The sequence below is a fragment of the Phanerochaete carnosa genome, assembly GCF_000300595.1.
Source record: "Phanerochaete carnosa HHB-10118-sp unplaced genomic scaffold PHACAscaffold_3, whole genome shotgun sequence".
Taxonomy (NCBI): Eukaryota; Fungi; Basidiomycota; class Agaricomycetes; order Polyporales; family Phanerochaetaceae; genus Phanerochaete; species Phanerochaete carnosa.
The window spans coordinates 3034662-3049421 of NW_006767630.1; the positions used below are offsets into that span (position 1 = coordinate 3034662).

The window sequence follows — 14760 nt, forward strand, 5'->3', positions numbered from 1 at the left end:
TCTCGATCTGCCAGTCACGAGCCGGCGTCGTGTAACCCTAACCCGCTGAACCAAATGTTGCCCGCCCTTATCTCGAACAGCCTTGACTGGATTCATACCCGTGTCTCTCAGAAAGTTCAGGATGCCCTACTCGCAATACTCAGCGCAGGCCCCATACCCAGGCATGTCGCGTTCATCATGGATGGGAATCGACGATATGCGCGGAGGCAGCACAGAGTAGTCGCGGAGGGACATGCCCAAGGGTTCGAGACGTTGAGTCAGGTCCGTCGTGTCTGTTCCCCATCGCTATGTCACTAACTTGTGTTCTCTCAGGTACTCAAGACATGCATGCGCCTGGGTGTACGATGCGTCTCAGTCTACGCTTTCGCTATCGAAAACTTCAACCGTTCTCCGGCCGAAGTGGAAGCTCTCATGTCGCTGGCCGAAAACAAGCTCATCGAGATATCCAAGCATGAGTACGTCCATTTCATCTATATCGTGTATTAGGTACTCATTACGACGCAGTGCACTACTCGACCGGTACGGTATCCGTTTGAACGCGCTGGGACGGAGAGATATGCTTCCTCCAAACGTGCTTGCCGCAGTTGAGAAGGCAGAGAGCATGACGCGCAAGAACAACAAGTATGAAACTCATATTTTTTCCCGTCTCGCCTGCGCTGACCGCCTACATGTTTTGCTAGAGCCGTGTTGAACATTTGCATGCCCTTCGCCAGTCACGATGACATCGTGAGCGCGGTACAGACTTCAGCTGAAAAAGCGATTGAGAACCACGACTCGTAAGTTGTCTCTATACTATTAGTGTCATCATTGCTAATATTTCTCGAATAAGTGTCATAACAGAGGACGATGTCGACGCTTGTATCTCGACGTCTGTCGTGGGCAGCCCACCGATTGATATTCTCGTTCGTACGAGCGGTGTTAAACGGCTCAGCGACTATATGACGTGGCAGGTAAATCACCTGCCGATTCTTCCTCTTCAAGATTTGCTGACTTTGCGCCTCAGACATGCGAAACTGCTCAGATACAATTTTCATCGCGCTATTGGCCTGATTTTGGTCTTTGGGATTTTGTTCCAATCTTATTGGACTATCAGCAAAAAATTTGGTCTTCTCCGGCATGATGCATGTGTTATGTATTCTACTTGGGACATCTTGGGGCTATGTAATGCTATAACTGGCTTTCTCAGAGGGTGTAAAGGAAGCACGTACGCCGAGGCAGCTTGATAAGTGTTATCGATATCAGCTACGTGTAGAGAAACTAGGGCATCAACGAATTATGCCAACCTGACGGCTATGGGCTATAGTGGTAGCTGAATAGTGCCAGAGCATTCGACGGTGATCCTGGCGTTCCGCCCAGCCTTCTTCAACCCTTCCTCCGCGACGCACCGTTGCCACGAGGCTTCGTACTGCTCTTTCATCTACCCGCTGCCCCATTCTCGCCTATATCAGCCTTTATCTCCCTGTCTAGCAACTGCTGATTCGCTGCGATTGTTGACATCATCCTTATAATCATCGTCTCGGAAACCGTAACGGACCCCTCATTTCAGCGGATGCTGTGGCTGGCGCACATATAGTTCCGAACGAACATTCGCGCACGTCGCTCATGAACTCGTTCTGGACACTCCTCGACTGGTTCTTTCCCGCCATACGCCTCACAGACGACGTCAGACTGGACGACCCGGAAGCTTTTGCCGGCAGGAGTTACGCACTGCACGCCCGCACACTGTCGACCCCGAGCAGATCGCTGGCGCAGCCTCAGCGGCTACAGACCTCCGACCCAGCGGGGTGGCACAGGCAACGCGAACGCAGGAAGGATGGGGGCAGAGAGCCGCACGTGGACAGGGAGCAGCGCGAAAGCGAGCTCGTCGCAGCGCTGCGCAGGGAGAATGAGGAACTGAGGGCGAGGGTGCAGCAGCTCGAGCGGGACCTGCAGCTCACTAGACAGTCTGTTGCTTACGCCCATGACGTCTCTGTACCGGCCCTCCCGCTGGACATCGGGCTGCCCCCGCCGCCGAAGATGCCCCAATCCGCCGACCTCGCTGCCCTCCGGACAGCGTACGGTGCGCTCGCGGCGTCGCATGCGTCTGTCCAGCAGGCGCTGCGCGAGCGCAACGAGGAGGTCTCGTCGCTACGGACGTACCTCACAAAGACAGACGACATGTCAGGAGCGCAGCTCATCCAGGCGATCCGCGATCTGAACAGCGAGATCCTGCAGCTCGCCGCGTCCGTCGCCGACGAGTTCACGGGCAAGTTCGACAGACGGGTCAACTATGCCCGTCCGTCCGACCGGGAAACGCTGTATCCCGCTGTGGGGGTGCGGACGGCGGCTCCCTTCTTCGGTGCAGCGCCGGACGCACTCGCCATGGCCGGCGGCACGATGACGACCTCGAACGCGGCGCTCATGATCCCCTCGCGCATGGCCGTCGCGAGCCGGTACGCGCGGTCGCTGATCCGCGCGAGGGACGCACCGAACCGCTTGCGGAGCGGTTCCCGGTGCAGGCCGTTGTAGTCTGAGCAGCCGGCGAGGACGAGGATCGCGAGGATTCCCCGCAGATTGTCCTCTACGTAGGCGTTCAGGAACGCCGCGGTGGAGCTGCCCGGCGTCGTCGGCGTGACGGGCGTCGGTGGAGGGCCGTTGCCTGAGTTTTGGAAGATGAGCAGTATGGCCCTCAGGTTGGCGTGGGTGAGGGCTCGCCAGCGCGACGCTGTGGCTTGCGGCTCTGCATAAAGTTCATACAGTTCAAATTCGCAAGCTGCTATACATGGATCGTCGGGAGTTGCTTACCGATCTCTTGGACTCGCTGGAACACCGCAGAAAGCAGCCGCTGGACTTCGCCCGGCGCACCGCAGCAGAATGGCACCATGAGTCTGCCCACACAGGCCACCTCCCACGCCTGGATCGCAAACTGCACAAAGGTCGGGTCTTGGTAGTGGTCCTGCTCCTCGAGCAGCTCCCTGTTCGTCGACGTCGGCGGCGGGACGCCCTTCGACGAGGCCCTCATGGAGGACGCGTTCGCGGGCTCGCTGCCCCAGGAGGAAGAGGACCGTGTCCTGTGCACCGTCGAGATCGGACTCGCCTGCGTCCGGAAGATCGAGGGCGCAGAGGAGTCCGCGCCGACTTCTCCGACACCAGAGATGGCAACTACCCCTTCGAACGGCGCGAACGCCATCTCTCGCGTCAACAGCATCAGCTCTAGTACCGATGCTTCTGCCAAGATCCTCGACCGGAATCTGCTCGTAAAGCCGAAAGTCATGCTGGACTCTGTCACTAAGCTCCTCCAGCTGTGATCCATCAATCTTCTTCAACATCCACTTGTTTGTATCACACCAGCAGGCAGCAATACCTGCCTGACTTTCACGTCCGTCTAATATTTCAACCCCCGGTCTCTCATGCCCGGCTACTATTTCTTGGATTTTAAATTGCTTCATGTACTTTACATCGCTCTCATGATGCTTTCGTTGCATACTGTAATGTGTATCAGCAGATCTGTTTTTCTTTAACTGCCGTCCTCTGGATTATGTTATGACTGAGTTATTCATCTCACGCATTCAGTAGAGTAGGACGGAAATGATGCCCCTCAGCAGATGACGTCGTGAGTCAATATCGTTCGTAGATCCGTCGAAGCAGCTGGGCGCGATATCTGCAATGAGTCGGACGTCGAATTAGGGTCCTTCAAAGCCTGACATACAGCGAGAGTAACGATGCGTGAGGGTCATGAGAAGAATGCACAAGAAAGTCAAGAGTAGAGAGCATGAGGAAGGATGGAAAGCGATGTATACAACATCTACTACAAAAGAATGAGACGAGATATCTGTTTCTACATGAAGGGCCGGGGCGTACCGATCGTGTGTTTAAAGATACAGAACAGATTCCGTGCAGGAAAATCAAATGTCGTCGATGTCGACTTCCTCGTCGTCGCCGAACTCGAATGTGCACTCGCCCTCTTCCTCGCCGAAGGTCTCAGTCTCATTGATCTTCGCATTTTCTGGCAGTTCGCCGTACGCTTTCACTGCGGGGGACAAGATCAGTAAACGCACAGCCCTGCGCAGCTAAAAGCGGGGGACATACAACTACGGGCCTCATCCGCCGTATACTTGACGATGACGTCCGCTTTGTCGTCTTGGAAGTCACGGAGAGAGATGAGAATGATGTCTCCTTGGTTGATCCAGACCTAAAGGAAGACGGGGAGTCAGTCCTGACTATCGCAAACTAGTATCAGGCGTGCGCACCTTCTTCCTCATCTTTCCACGAATATGGGCTAACCGCTTCTCGCCGTCGAAGCACTGAGCCTCAAGCCGGCCGTTTCCAAGCATCTTCGTGACCTGGGCGTATTCCTGGCCATCCTCACGGAAGACGAGCTCGCGCTTGTTGTCATCGTTTTCGTTCTTTCCACGTCTCCTGTTCTTACCACCCTGTGAAAAAGGATGAGTAACCTACAAGCAGGGGCTAAAAGACGGTCGTGTGTCTAACCTTGCCTTTGTTCTGTTTCACTCGATCAGTATCAAATAAAAGAGGTTATCGATTGCAGTGACCTGCCTTCGGCATTCTCTACAAGTATGTGGTATGTGTCTGGGGTAAAGTTTTGAGTGTGAGCAAAAAATTTAGAGGTCGGAGTTATATACTGGCTTACAGAGGTGGAAGTCGTCGCGGTCTAAGTCTGAAGCTGGGCACCGACTGTTGTGCGGGCCCGATCAGGCGCAGAGCGATGCGTAACGAAGTGTCGTGACATTTGTGACCGTTATCGTGACGTAATGTGACACTGGCTTGGGTCTGGGTCACGCTATCCGCCCAGTCTAAGCCAACCACGCGCATCATTCGACGTTACTCTACAAATTACCAAAGCTTTCCCTCTTGACTAGCAAAACAATATGGAACACGAAATAGACGGCTGGATCGCACAGCTAAGTCAGTGCAAACAGCTCTCCGAGGCTGACGTCAAGAAACTCTGCGACAAGGTGCATGCCCGATTCCCTCTTTGATAAGACCAAACGCCACCCTGCAGCGTTCCCCGGGTCGCATCGTCAGGCATACGGCGAGATGTGCTCACTGAACTGTTACTGTTTTTGTAGACGCGGGAAATCTTGATGGAGGAGTCGAATGTGCAGCCTGTGAGGTGTCCTGTGACTGTTTGTGGGGATATACATGGTCAATTTGTGCGCTGTCGCTTCTTTCAGTCTGGATCACCTCGCTAATCCATGCCCTGCCCTCCTTCGCTGTTCATACGATCTCCAGCATGATCTTTCCGAACTTTTTCGCATTGGAGGCAACTCACCCGACACAAACTACCTCTTCATGGGTGATTATGTCGATAGAGGATATTTCTCCGTAGAGACGGTCACCCTGCTTGTCGCTCTCAAGCTTCGCTACCGGGACCGTGTCACCATCCTGCGAGGCAACCATGAATCGCGCCAAATCACGCAAGTGTACGGTTTTTACGACGAGTGCTTGCGGAAATACGGCAATGCGAACGTGTGGAGATACTTTACTGATCTGTTCGACTACCTTCCTCTTACAGCCCTAATCGAGAATCAAGTCAGTGTTGAACCACATGTTTCCCAGAGGTCGTTCCTGACTACAGTGGACGAACCCCTTTACCAACAGATCTTCTGTCTCCACGGAGGACTCTCACCATCCATTGATACCCTAGACCACGTACGATCCATTGACCGTGTACAGGAGGTCCCCCACGAAGGCCCGATGTGTGATCTGCTATGGTCAGATCCCGATGACCGCTGCGGCTGGGGTATATCACCGCGAGGTGCTGGTTACACTTTCGGGCAAGACATTAGCGAGGCGTTCAATCACAACAACGGGCTGACACTCGTTGCACGTGCGCATCAACTTGTCATGGAGGGTGCGTCTAAGGCGTGTCTTGCGCGGGCCAAGAAAATCATGAATATCTTCAGGGTACAACTGGGGCCAAGACCGAAATGTTGTTACTATTTTCTCCGCACCAAACTACTGCTACCGCTGCGGCAACCAGGCAGCAATCATGGAAATTGATGAAAAATTATCTTACAGCTTGTGCGTTCACCTCCACGTTATTTCTGCGGCCATGCTGACTCCTTTACCCCACGTACTCAGCCTTCAATTCGACCCTGCGCCGCGAGCCGGCGAGCCTCTTGTTTCTCGACGTGTACCGGATTATTTCCTTGTGAGTCACTGTTTCGGGCGACGTCATTACCTCGCGTTTCCCGCACGCCTTGATCTCAAATATCTGACAACATCTCCTTTCGTAGTGATCGCCATTCTCTTACACCTCTCGGACTCTTGTTGCGGCGTCGGTGTCATATAGTATCGTACATACAACTTACGCATACGCGCACTATGTATCATGCAGAAGATGAAGTCAAAGAAGAGGAAGATACCTCCCATCCTCCGCTTGATGCACTCCGACCGCGAGGGTCCTAGCCTCACAGAGGATTTGTACAATGCCACCGGCGGCGACTGTGAGACAGTACTCTGTAGACAACGTTTCTTTACGCATACGTATAATTCTAAATTATTGTTTGTTGGTCGTTTTGTGTCATGGACCTTCGTTCCGAGAGCTTGAATATTCAGGCGCGCGTGACGGCGTGTCCTGTGACGCGTGACTGAAGTTTAGGGCTTATGGGCGCTTGTGCGAGGACATTTACTAGCTTGCGCACAGTCTACTGCAATGGCTGAACCGCAGGCTCTTTACGCAACGGACGAGGTTCGTGCAGACTGACTGCGAGACTGTGAGATCTAATTATCTCGCATCGCAGTATGGTCGTCCATTCATTATCCTACGTGAGCAAGCCAAAACGACGCGAAGACACGGCATCGAGGCCATCAGGGTATACATCGCCTCAGCTCGCTCATGGACGTGTCTAAATCCCTCTTCATTGTTTAATAGTCTCATATCTTAGCAGCAAGGACAGTCTCAAACATAATACGGACATCGCTTGGCCCAAGAGGTGAATTTGAGCCGCAAATCTCAGTCTTGTGCTCATTAATGCTCTCTTCAGGTCTTGACAAGATCCTTATTTCGCCTGACGGCGAGATTACAGTTACCAATGATGGAGCGACTATCTTGGGTCAGATGGAGGTTGAGCACCAAATTGCGAAGCTTCTGGTACAGTTGTCGAAGAGTCAGGACGATGAGATCGGTGACGGTACTACTGGTGTCGTTGGTCAGTACCACATACATTGTCCTAGACGAGTGCACGCTGACAGCTGTGACGCGAAGTTCTTGCCGGTGCACTCTTGGAACAAAGCGAGGCCCTGCTCGACCGTGGCATCCATCCTATTCGGATAGCAGACGGCTTCGACCGTGCTTGTGTTGTTGCGGTCGAACACTTGGACAAAATTTCTGACGTCGTCGAGTTCGGCCCAGGAAACACCAGCAATCTCCTGAAGACTACTATGACCTCCCTTGGCAGTAAAATGTGTGTTTCCACTGCTCCTATCAAGATATGTGTTTTGACAGATCGGTTACGCAGTGTCTCAAAAGAACACCAGCAGTTCGCACAGATCGCCGTTGATGCTGTTCTCTCCGTCGCCGATCTCGAGCGGAAGGATGTGCCGTTCGATCTTATCAAGGTTGAGGGCAAGGTTGGCGGCTCGCTCGCTGACACGACTCTCATCAAGGGTGTACTCGTTGACAAGGACATGTCACACCCACAAATGCCTCACAGCGTCAGGGACGCGAAACTTGCCATTCTCACTTGTCCATTCGAGCCGCCACGGCCGAAGACAAAGCACAAGCTTGACATCACCAGCGTAGAAGAGTACAACAAGCTACGCGAGTACGAGAAGGACAAGTTCGAGGATATGATCAAGCGTGTCAAGGACACCGGTGCAAACCTTGTTATCTGCCAGTGGGGCTTCGACGATGAGGCAAACCATTTGCTCATGCAAAACGATCTGCCCGCTGTGCGGTGGGTTGGTGGTCCTGAGATCGAGGTACGGGAATGATTGAAGGTTGCGTTCATAGTTTTTTATACTTCACCCTAGCTTATTGCGATTGCCACCAATGGTCGGATTGTCCCTCGCTTCGAAGACTTGTCATCAGAGAAGCTTGGTCATGCAGGTGTTGTTCGCGAAGTCACCTTCGGTACTACGCGCGACAAGATGCTGGTCATCGAGGAGTGTGCCAATGCTCGGACAGTGACGATCTTCGTTCGCGGGAGCAACAAGATGGTCCGTACCCGTTGCATCACCGTAGCTTCCTGCAGGCCTAACATGTTCATAGATCGTCGACGAAGCCAAGCGTGCTCTCCACGATTCCCTGTGTGCTGTCCGGAATCTGATCGTTGACAATCGCGTCGTCTACGGTGGTGGATCTGCGGATATCAGCTGCTCGCTCGCCGTCGCGAAGGCTGCCGACGAGATCCCGAGCGTTGAGCAGTACGCCATGCGCGCATTCGCTTCTGCTCTCGACGCTGTCCCTCTTGCTCTTGCGGAGAACAGCGGCTTGTCACCCATCGAGACGTTGGCCGAGGTCAAGAGCAGACAAGTTCAGGAGGGCAAGTCGTCGCTGGGTATTGACTGCCTCGGCAAGGGCAATAATGGTGAGTGTTAGCTGTGACACTTGCTTACGAGTATGTGGGCTAACCGTGGATGCAGACATGAAGGAGCAATTTGTCTTCGACCCATTGATCTCGAAGAGACAACAGCTCCTCCTTGCTACACAGCTCGTCAGGGCTATCTTGAAAATTGGTGGGTTTTCAAATCGAAACCTTTGACCGCAGGACCTAGCTGACTCCTTTCAAGACGACGTCATCGTTGCTGGTGAAGCTGAGGATTAGACGCTAGCGCTTTGTAGATAGTACAATGATATAATAGGCCAACCGGAATCATTGCTGATTGAAGTGCGCGAACCTCTCATCTAAGTCGACTGGAAGCAAAAAATATGCGCGATCTCGATCCCCCGAACGCTTCCATATGTCCTTACTCGCACCTCTCCCCTTGCATGTACATCCGCCGCCCACTGTTGTCTGCCGTGCCATTATGGTACGACTTGACGAATTATTTCTGGCGGATCAGAGACAACGTCCGTGTTGCGATGTCGCACAGCTTGAGAGGTGAAACTACGTCCGAAACCTCGTGCGTCTCCCATCCTGCTTCCTCCACTTCTCCTCATCCCGACACCCTCTGAACGCGTCGGGCTTCGCAAACGATGTCGGATCTTGTACCAGCAATGCAGGCGACACCTGTCCCAAACCTTGCGAGCGCGAACAAGCCGCAGAGCAACAATCTGACACCCGCCCAACAGAAGATCGCGGACGAGGTCCTCGCATACTTCTCAAAGGATGAGTACGAGCTGCCTGTCAAGGAAGGAGATAAGAAGCTGATAGAGGAGGAGAAGTTCTGGCTGGTACGTATCCAATAGTTTGACGCAAAGACAAGGAACTCATAGAAGACGCTAGACCTACGAGTGCATGCTCAGGTGTGCTAGCGTCTGAAATATACTCGTGGTTTTGTATTAAACACTACGGGACTGTCTTCACTTCCGCAGGTATTGCCGCGCCACAAGGTGGGAGAGTGCAAAGCAAGCTATCAAGAGGCTGGAAGAAACACTGCAATGGCGACGCGAGTTCGGCCTATACGACGAACGCTTCACGCCAGAGCACGTAGAGCCGGAGGTACGCTCCCTCTCTCCCACCCCTGATCGACACGTCTGAGATACCGATATTGCAGGCAGTCACCGGCAAGGAGATCATATACGGGTATGATGTCAACGGTCGCCCAGCTCTCTATCTGTGCCCGAATCGTCAGAACACGGAAGAGACCATTCGGCAGGTCGAATTCACAATGTTCGCGTTGGAGCTGTGTATAAATCTCATGGGCCCCGGAGTGGAGTGTGTGTTATCGAGTCATGTTACATTTTCCTGCAGCTTACAACGGTACAGGTCACTGGCACTCATGATCGACTACGGCCAGAAGGGCAAGAGTCCGTCTTTCTCACAGTCTCGGACGGTCCGTCTACGTATATCCACTGTGTAGATAAAACGTGCTTAAGCCTCACCAGGTCCTCAACATCCTCCAGTCACACTACCCTGAACGCCTCGGCCGTGCCCTGATCATCAATATGCCATGGATGATCAACACCTTTTACAAGCTCATTAACCCATTCCTCGACCCTGTCACTCGCGAGAAGATACGCTTCAACCCCAAGGCTGTCCCAGAAAGACTTTTCGCGGCCGATAGCGTGTGGAAAGAGTTCGGCGGAATCATCGAGTTTACCTACGAGCACAAGACGTACTGGCCGGACTTGATCGAGATGACGAAGACGAGGCGCGACGAGCAGATGCGACAATGGCGCGAGCTCGGGGCGAGGGTCGGGCTGAGGGAGTGGGACATTAAGGACGGAGATAAATTGGTGTCTGCTGAACTCGCTCTCCTTGAACTCGATCCCGCTATAGACTAGGCCGTGCTGTTGGCCTGCACATCGCAGGGAATCGTTCGTCCGCTTTGCTTGTGCCTTTCTTGGACCGTACAGCATCTTAATCAATGCGAGCATATTATGTGATGGAATCAGCGTCCGATCCGTGACGAGAACACTGCGACTCTTCCGCTCCGCTGCATGGCCATGCTCACGGCAACTGCTGATGGCAAGGAACATCGAAGGGGATATGTCTGCGCATCAGTTCGGTGTCCTGCGGGTGTGCTGGGCATGCTTGCAACACACCGGCGCGATACTAGGCTAATGACGCATCATCCGGACGGTCTGTATGTCGGGCGTGCAGGACTTCTCTTCTATGAAGTACTTGACGATGTCCCGCGCGTCGCAGGCTACCGCCGTCCGCAACATCTCCTGGCTGACCGCAACCCTGTCCTCTAGTTTTCGTCTCTTGTGGCTCCGCTTCCTCACTGCGACCTCCTCCTGCCGGCGTCTTTTCCCCTTCCCTTTCCCTACAGTGGCGTCCCCTTCCACATCTTGCCCTTTGTCCTCCACACCTTTCCCCTTGTCCTCCGCACCTTTCCCCTTGTCCTCCACACCTTTCCCCTCGTCCTCCACAGGTGTCACTGGAGTCGTATCAGGTTGTATGAGCATCTTAACGAGTGGAAGGTTCTTACGCCGGACCGCCACAAGGACCGCCATGCCGCCTTTGCACGCCGGCGACGCCCCGTGCTCGAGCAGGAATTGGGTCAAAGGAATGAAGCCTGAGGCGACGGCCCTCGTGAGTGCATAACCATCCCAGCAATTCGCATTTGGTGGGGGAATTTGCGGGTGGTCGTAGATGTAGCGAAGGAAGGGCATTGGTTCGTCCTGTGCGCTCCATGGTCGTGTGGACCGTGGCGATAGCGAGCGAAAGAGTCGTCTAGGTAGCTTGATGGTTCCGGAAGTGTCCCTTTTCGTAGAAGCATAATCGGGTAGTCGGAGCAGGGCCTCTAGCACTGTTTGGGTGCATATGGGGTATCGTAAAATCTTCGTGATGAGAGCACCGCCGAACTTGATGAGTCCTGCAGCGTTGGTATGTCGCGCAAGGAGGTACTCGGCGGTCACAGATGAAGGGGAACACTTGAAAACCTCATAGAAATGCTTGGAGGTATGGGGAAGTAGATGCCAGCTTGAATATATGAAGATCTCGTACAGTAGCTGTTACGTCTTGTCAGACTAGAGATGTATAGCAGATATGGAGAGATTCACTTCTACAGGGAGCGATTGCAGTGAATGTGCGTGTAATGTGCCTTCTTCCATTTTATGCCATATGTACAAGCGAGCATCGGACGCTATGTACAGAGTGGAGGGGAATAATAAATAAGGGCGGCTGTAATTCTCAGCAGAATGTAAAGCCGAAGACTTTTTAGGGCGCCAGTATATATAGCACGTGACAGCCGATCATATACTTATCTAGATCTAACGCCACAAAGCTCCCTCACTTGGAGATCCAGAAGACTACTACGCGAAAGATATTTAGGGCATGCCGGCAGGCGATGCTAAAAAGCTGCATTGTATCATGGCTACAGCATGCGGCATGTGCTTCCTACTTTCGGCTGAGCCTAGGCCTTCTCGCTCTCGAGTTTGTGGTCAGAGTGGTTGTCATGTGTTTCCGAGAGGACCACCTCGTCGCCAAATATCTCTGCCATTTCCTCCAGCGACTTTCCTTAAGAAGAGGGCGGTGTGTCAGCAGAGCCATATAATCTCGCAAAAGGGGCGACGACGTACCTTTAGTCTCGGGGAAGAACAAAGCGATGACGACGAAGTCGATAGCATTCAAGATGATGAACAGGAGATAGTATCGCCAGCTGACGTTATTGAGAGCTAGATTGGAGACTTGAGAGAATAGAACATTGAATGCCCAGTTCGCGCAGGTGGCCACTAATGGAAAGATATAGACGTCAGTCTTGTAAAAGACACGGACAGAACGAAGGAGTACTTGCCAGAAGTGCCCATCGACCGAGTCCTCATTGGAAAAACCTGCGGTGTGAACGATGTAAGTTTATATTCCATGAAATAAATGGGTACAGCTACTAACCTCAGAAGCAAGGACCCAGGACACTGGTCCAAAGGACAGAGAGAAGAAGATGCTTGTCAAAAAGATCATAGCGATGCCAGCCCTCTGTGCAGCGTGATGTGTGTTCGCGACGCCATTGACTTCGGAAGGGAAACACGCGACAATTGCTGTCAGGATCGAGTATGTAACCACAAAGCTACCCGCGCCAAACATGAGCGGCTTCTTGCGTCCGACGGTATCGAGGATGAGGGTAATGAAACTGCCCGCAAGATGTAAGTACGAGTACAGATATATCGGGAGGGATACGCACAAGAAGTTTGTGATAGGCCCAACGGCACCGTAAATGCCTTGCACGAGCAACGATTGGCCAGGACTCAGGCCGAGTGCCTGATACATCGAAGGGCCAAAGTAGTTGATGACTATCCCACTGTTCAGCACCCACAACCCGAACACGTATGTCACGCTTACCATTAATCCCGGAGAACTGCCCAAACACCTGCACGCCCACGGCGACGAGCGTACGCTTGAGCATCGCTCGGGTGGCCCACAGGTCGGACAGGTTCCTGGACCGCTGGGACGCCTCGGCTTTGATGACGGCCTGCATCTCTAGGAACTCGGTTTCTGCAGCTTCCTTTTCTTCCGGAGTGGAGGCACTGTGCAGCCTGTAGACGACCGCACGTGCTTCGTCGTCGCGGTTCTGCTCGAGGAGCCAGCGCTGGAGGAGAGTTAGTCTCGCTTGGTCTTATGCGTGGGACAATCATAAGGCGTACAGGAGAGAAAGGCAGAAATTGAATTCCAATGAGCAGGAGAGAGGCGGGGACGAGCTGTAGACCGAGCGCGAGGCGCCACCCCTGGTTGCCGTCCAGAAACTGGCAGCCGTAGCCGACCCAGTTAGCGACGATGAATCCGATGCCGATCATTTGTTGCGTGAGGCCGACAACGAAGCCTCGGATCTTCGGTGGGGCAATTTCTGTCTGTATAAGCGAGGTTAGCGCAGCGCATGAAGTGCCGACAGGACGCGTACGTTGTACAGAGGAACGGTCATGGATAGGATCCTAAGTTAAGTGTGATTAATGGCTAGGAGTAATATTAACGCAGTGAATAATCCATACCCGATGGCGAACCCGGTCACTATACGGCCTATAAGCATACACGCAAAGTTGTTGGCTCCAGATTGCATCGCGCATCCCCACAGTGCGATGACTGCCCCGAGCTATACATCAAGTTCAGGCAGGGTGCTTGTCGCATGAATCAACAGGTCGCATACCTGTGTACTTCGTTTACGGCCGAGCCTGTCGCTTGACCTGGCAGAGATTTGAGAACGCCAGAAAATGGGACGCCCGTCTAGGACCTACCATCCTGCCAAAGCAGCCCCAAAGAAACAGCCACCAGTGAATGTCGACACCACGGCACCAGACAAGCTATCATATTGGCTCGCGGGTCCGATGAAGCTCTTGAACGCGGAGAAGGTGATCACCGAGGCGATGATTCCGCTACACAATTGGTGAGCTCCCTGACAAGCCCGAAGAGAGAAGCCGGCTCACCTGTCATATCTGCGCATTCGCGAATGTTATCAGTCTTCGTCAGAACATGGGTTCGAAGAAGGCTTACCCAAACAAAAAGGCACCTAGGGAGATCAAATGAGTGAACTCTGTCGGTACCAGGGACGTTCGTGCTGCCGATACCACGTACCTATCGAACAGAAGGCAGCCGTGAAGATGTTGAATAGGCGTCCCATCCTGTCGTTTGGACGTCGTGTAGCTTCGTGTGTGGCAGGGCAGACGAGCCCTCAGCAACCGCCCAAGCTCTTATTACCCCCACTCTGCTCGAAATCGGCTAAAGCTCGGAGGGAGCATGTGAATGCTTAAGCTCGTCGTGGCCCATTATAAGGTACAACTGCCTGCTCGAGCACCCCTGGTGAAGTCACGCGCAAACTCGTGACCGCTGTCGACCGCCCTCGAGCACCAATCCGCTGGTGAGCCCCGGCGCCGGGATAGGGCTGCAGCGGTCCGGGCGTAGCCCGCCCATGGAGCATGAGGAGATGCGAGGGTGCGAAGATGGAGAACGAGACGCATTTGGAAGGCGCTGTAGGTCATTCGTGCGAGTACGCGGACGCGATTAGGCGCGCTTCTTGATAGCGTAGAGATGCTCGCTCCAGACTTGCATTAGTCGAGGGCTGCGGTTGCAATTACGAGATTTGACGGCCAGTTGCAGGGATCAGCGAATATCATGTGCATATTCTGAGCCGGGTCTTACAACAGTCTCTCGAATTCAGAGTTTATGATGAGTAGTACAACAAGCGTCACTGGACCTGCAAGCGTTACGTTATTTATCA

The 14760-nt window shown here is 53.4% G+C and overlaps 8 protein-coding genes across 8 annotated transcripts in view; 5 read left to right on the forward strand and 3 right to left on the reverse strand.

Annotated features, from left to right (window-relative positions):
- Positions 1–54: 54 nt before the first annotated feature.
- Positions 55–1190, forward strand: PHACADRAFT_140311 (uncharacterized protein; the record flags this gene model as incomplete). The annotated part of the gene is made up of 6 exons (XM_007393660.1): positions 55–261; positions 313–455; positions 505–621; positions 681–776; positions 830–950; positions 1004–1190. 6 exons carry the CDS (start codon positions 55–57, stop codon positions 1118–1120), a joined length of 801 nt encoding a protein of 266 aa, XP_007393722.1. The 3' UTR covers positions 1121–1190.
- A 412-nt stretch (positions 1191–1602) lies between these two features.
- On the forward strand, positions 1603–3287 carry PHACADRAFT_193527 (uncharacterized protein; the record flags this gene model as incomplete). Its single annotated transcript, XM_007393661.1, has 2 exons — positions 1603–2432; positions 2951–3287. 2 exons carry the CDS (start codon positions 1603–1605, stop codon positions 3285–3287), a joined length of 1167 nt encoding a protein of 388 aa, XP_007393723.1.
- Positions 3288–3638: 351 nt separating this feature from the next.
- PHACADRAFT_252709 (uncharacterized protein) lies at positions 3639–4669 on the reverse strand. The gene is made up of 6 exons (XM_007393662.1): positions 4631–4669; positions 4537–4569; positions 4471–4482; positions 4230–4412; positions 4069–4171; positions 3639–4009 (listed from the first exon to the last, which is right to left on the reverse strand). The coding sequence occupies exons 2-6, from the start codon at positions 4543–4545 to the stop codon at positions 3885–3887; spliced, it is 432 nt and encodes a 143-aa protein (XP_007393724.1). The 5' UTR covers positions 4546–4569; positions 4631–4669; the 3' UTR covers positions 3639–3884.
- A 124-nt stretch (positions 4670–4793) lies between these two features.
- On the forward strand, positions 4794–6518 carry PHACADRAFT_171678 (uncharacterized protein). The gene is made up of 7 exons (XM_007393663.1): positions 4794–4955; positions 5070–5153; positions 5233–5532; positions 5602–5854; positions 5907–6024; positions 6085–6154; positions 6240–6518. Exons 1-7 carry the CDS (start codon positions 4869–4871, stop codon positions 6240–6242), a joined length of 915 nt encoding a protein of 304 aa, XP_007393725.1. The 5' UTR covers positions 4794–4868; the 3' UTR covers positions 6243–6518.
- A 112-nt stretch (positions 6519–6630) lies between these two features.
- PHACADRAFT_171681 (uncharacterized protein) lies at positions 6631–9047 on the forward strand. Its single transcript, XM_007393664.1, has 10 exons — positions 6631–6694; positions 6747–6818; positions 6878–6938; positions 6990–7154; positions 7211–7409; positions 7464–7926; positions 7978–8163; positions 8216–8534; positions 8590–8682; positions 8737–9047. The coding sequence occupies exons 1-10, from the start codon at positions 6659–6661 to the stop codon at positions 8769–8771; spliced, it is 1629 nt and encodes a 542-aa protein (XP_007393726.1). The 5' UTR covers positions 6631–6658; the 3' UTR covers positions 8772–9047.
- Positions 9048–9128: 81 nt separating this feature from the next.
- On the forward strand, positions 9129–10927 carry PHACADRAFT_252713 (uncharacterized protein). Its single transcript, XM_007393665.1, has 6 exons — positions 9129–9340; positions 9393–9412; positions 9482–9608; positions 9664–9824; positions 9876–9942; positions 9995–10927. The coding sequence occupies exons 1-6, from the start codon at positions 9143–9145 to the stop codon at positions 10391–10393; spliced, it is 972 nt and encodes a 323-aa protein (XP_007393727.1). The 5' UTR covers positions 9129–9142; the 3' UTR covers positions 10394–10927.
- A 46-nt stretch (positions 10928–10973) lies between these two features.
- On the reverse strand, positions 10974–11725 carry PHACADRAFT_252716 (uncharacterized protein; the record flags this gene model as incomplete). The annotated part of the gene is made up of 2 exons (XM_007393666.1): positions 11618–11725; positions 10974–11566 (listed from the first exon to the last, which is right to left on the reverse strand). Coding segments are annotated over exons 1-2 (578 nt in total), but the record flags the coding sequence as incomplete, so codon positions are not given.
- A 169-nt stretch (positions 11726–11894) lies between these two features.
- PHACADRAFT_252717 (uncharacterized protein) overlaps positions 11895–14760 on the reverse strand; it is a 3372-nt gene continuing 506 nt past the window's right edge. Inside the window, exons 2-14 of the mRNA XM_007393667.1 lie at positions 14037–14052; positions 13970–13978; positions 13781–13918; positions 13693–13729; positions 13538–13638; positions 13450–13480; positions 13196–13399; positions 12894–13140; positions 12736–12844; positions 12447–12684; positions 12352–12388; positions 12137–12289; positions 11895–12074 (exon numbers count right to left, since the gene is read on the reverse strand). Coding sequence (XP_007393729.1) covers positions 11971–12074; positions 12137–12289; positions 12352–12388; positions 12447–12684; positions 12736–12844; positions 12894–13140; positions 13196–13399; positions 13450–13480; positions 13538–13638; positions 13693–13729; positions 13781–13918; positions 13970–13978; positions 14037–14052 — 1424 coding nt within the window. The 3' untranslated portion in view covers positions 11895–11970. The remainder of the gene's footprint in view (positions 12075–12136; positions 12290–12351; positions 12389–12446; positions 12685–12735; positions 12845–12893; positions 13141–13195; positions 13400–13449; positions 13481–13537; positions 13639–13692; positions 13730–13780; positions 13919–13969; positions 13979–14036; positions 14053–14760) is intronic.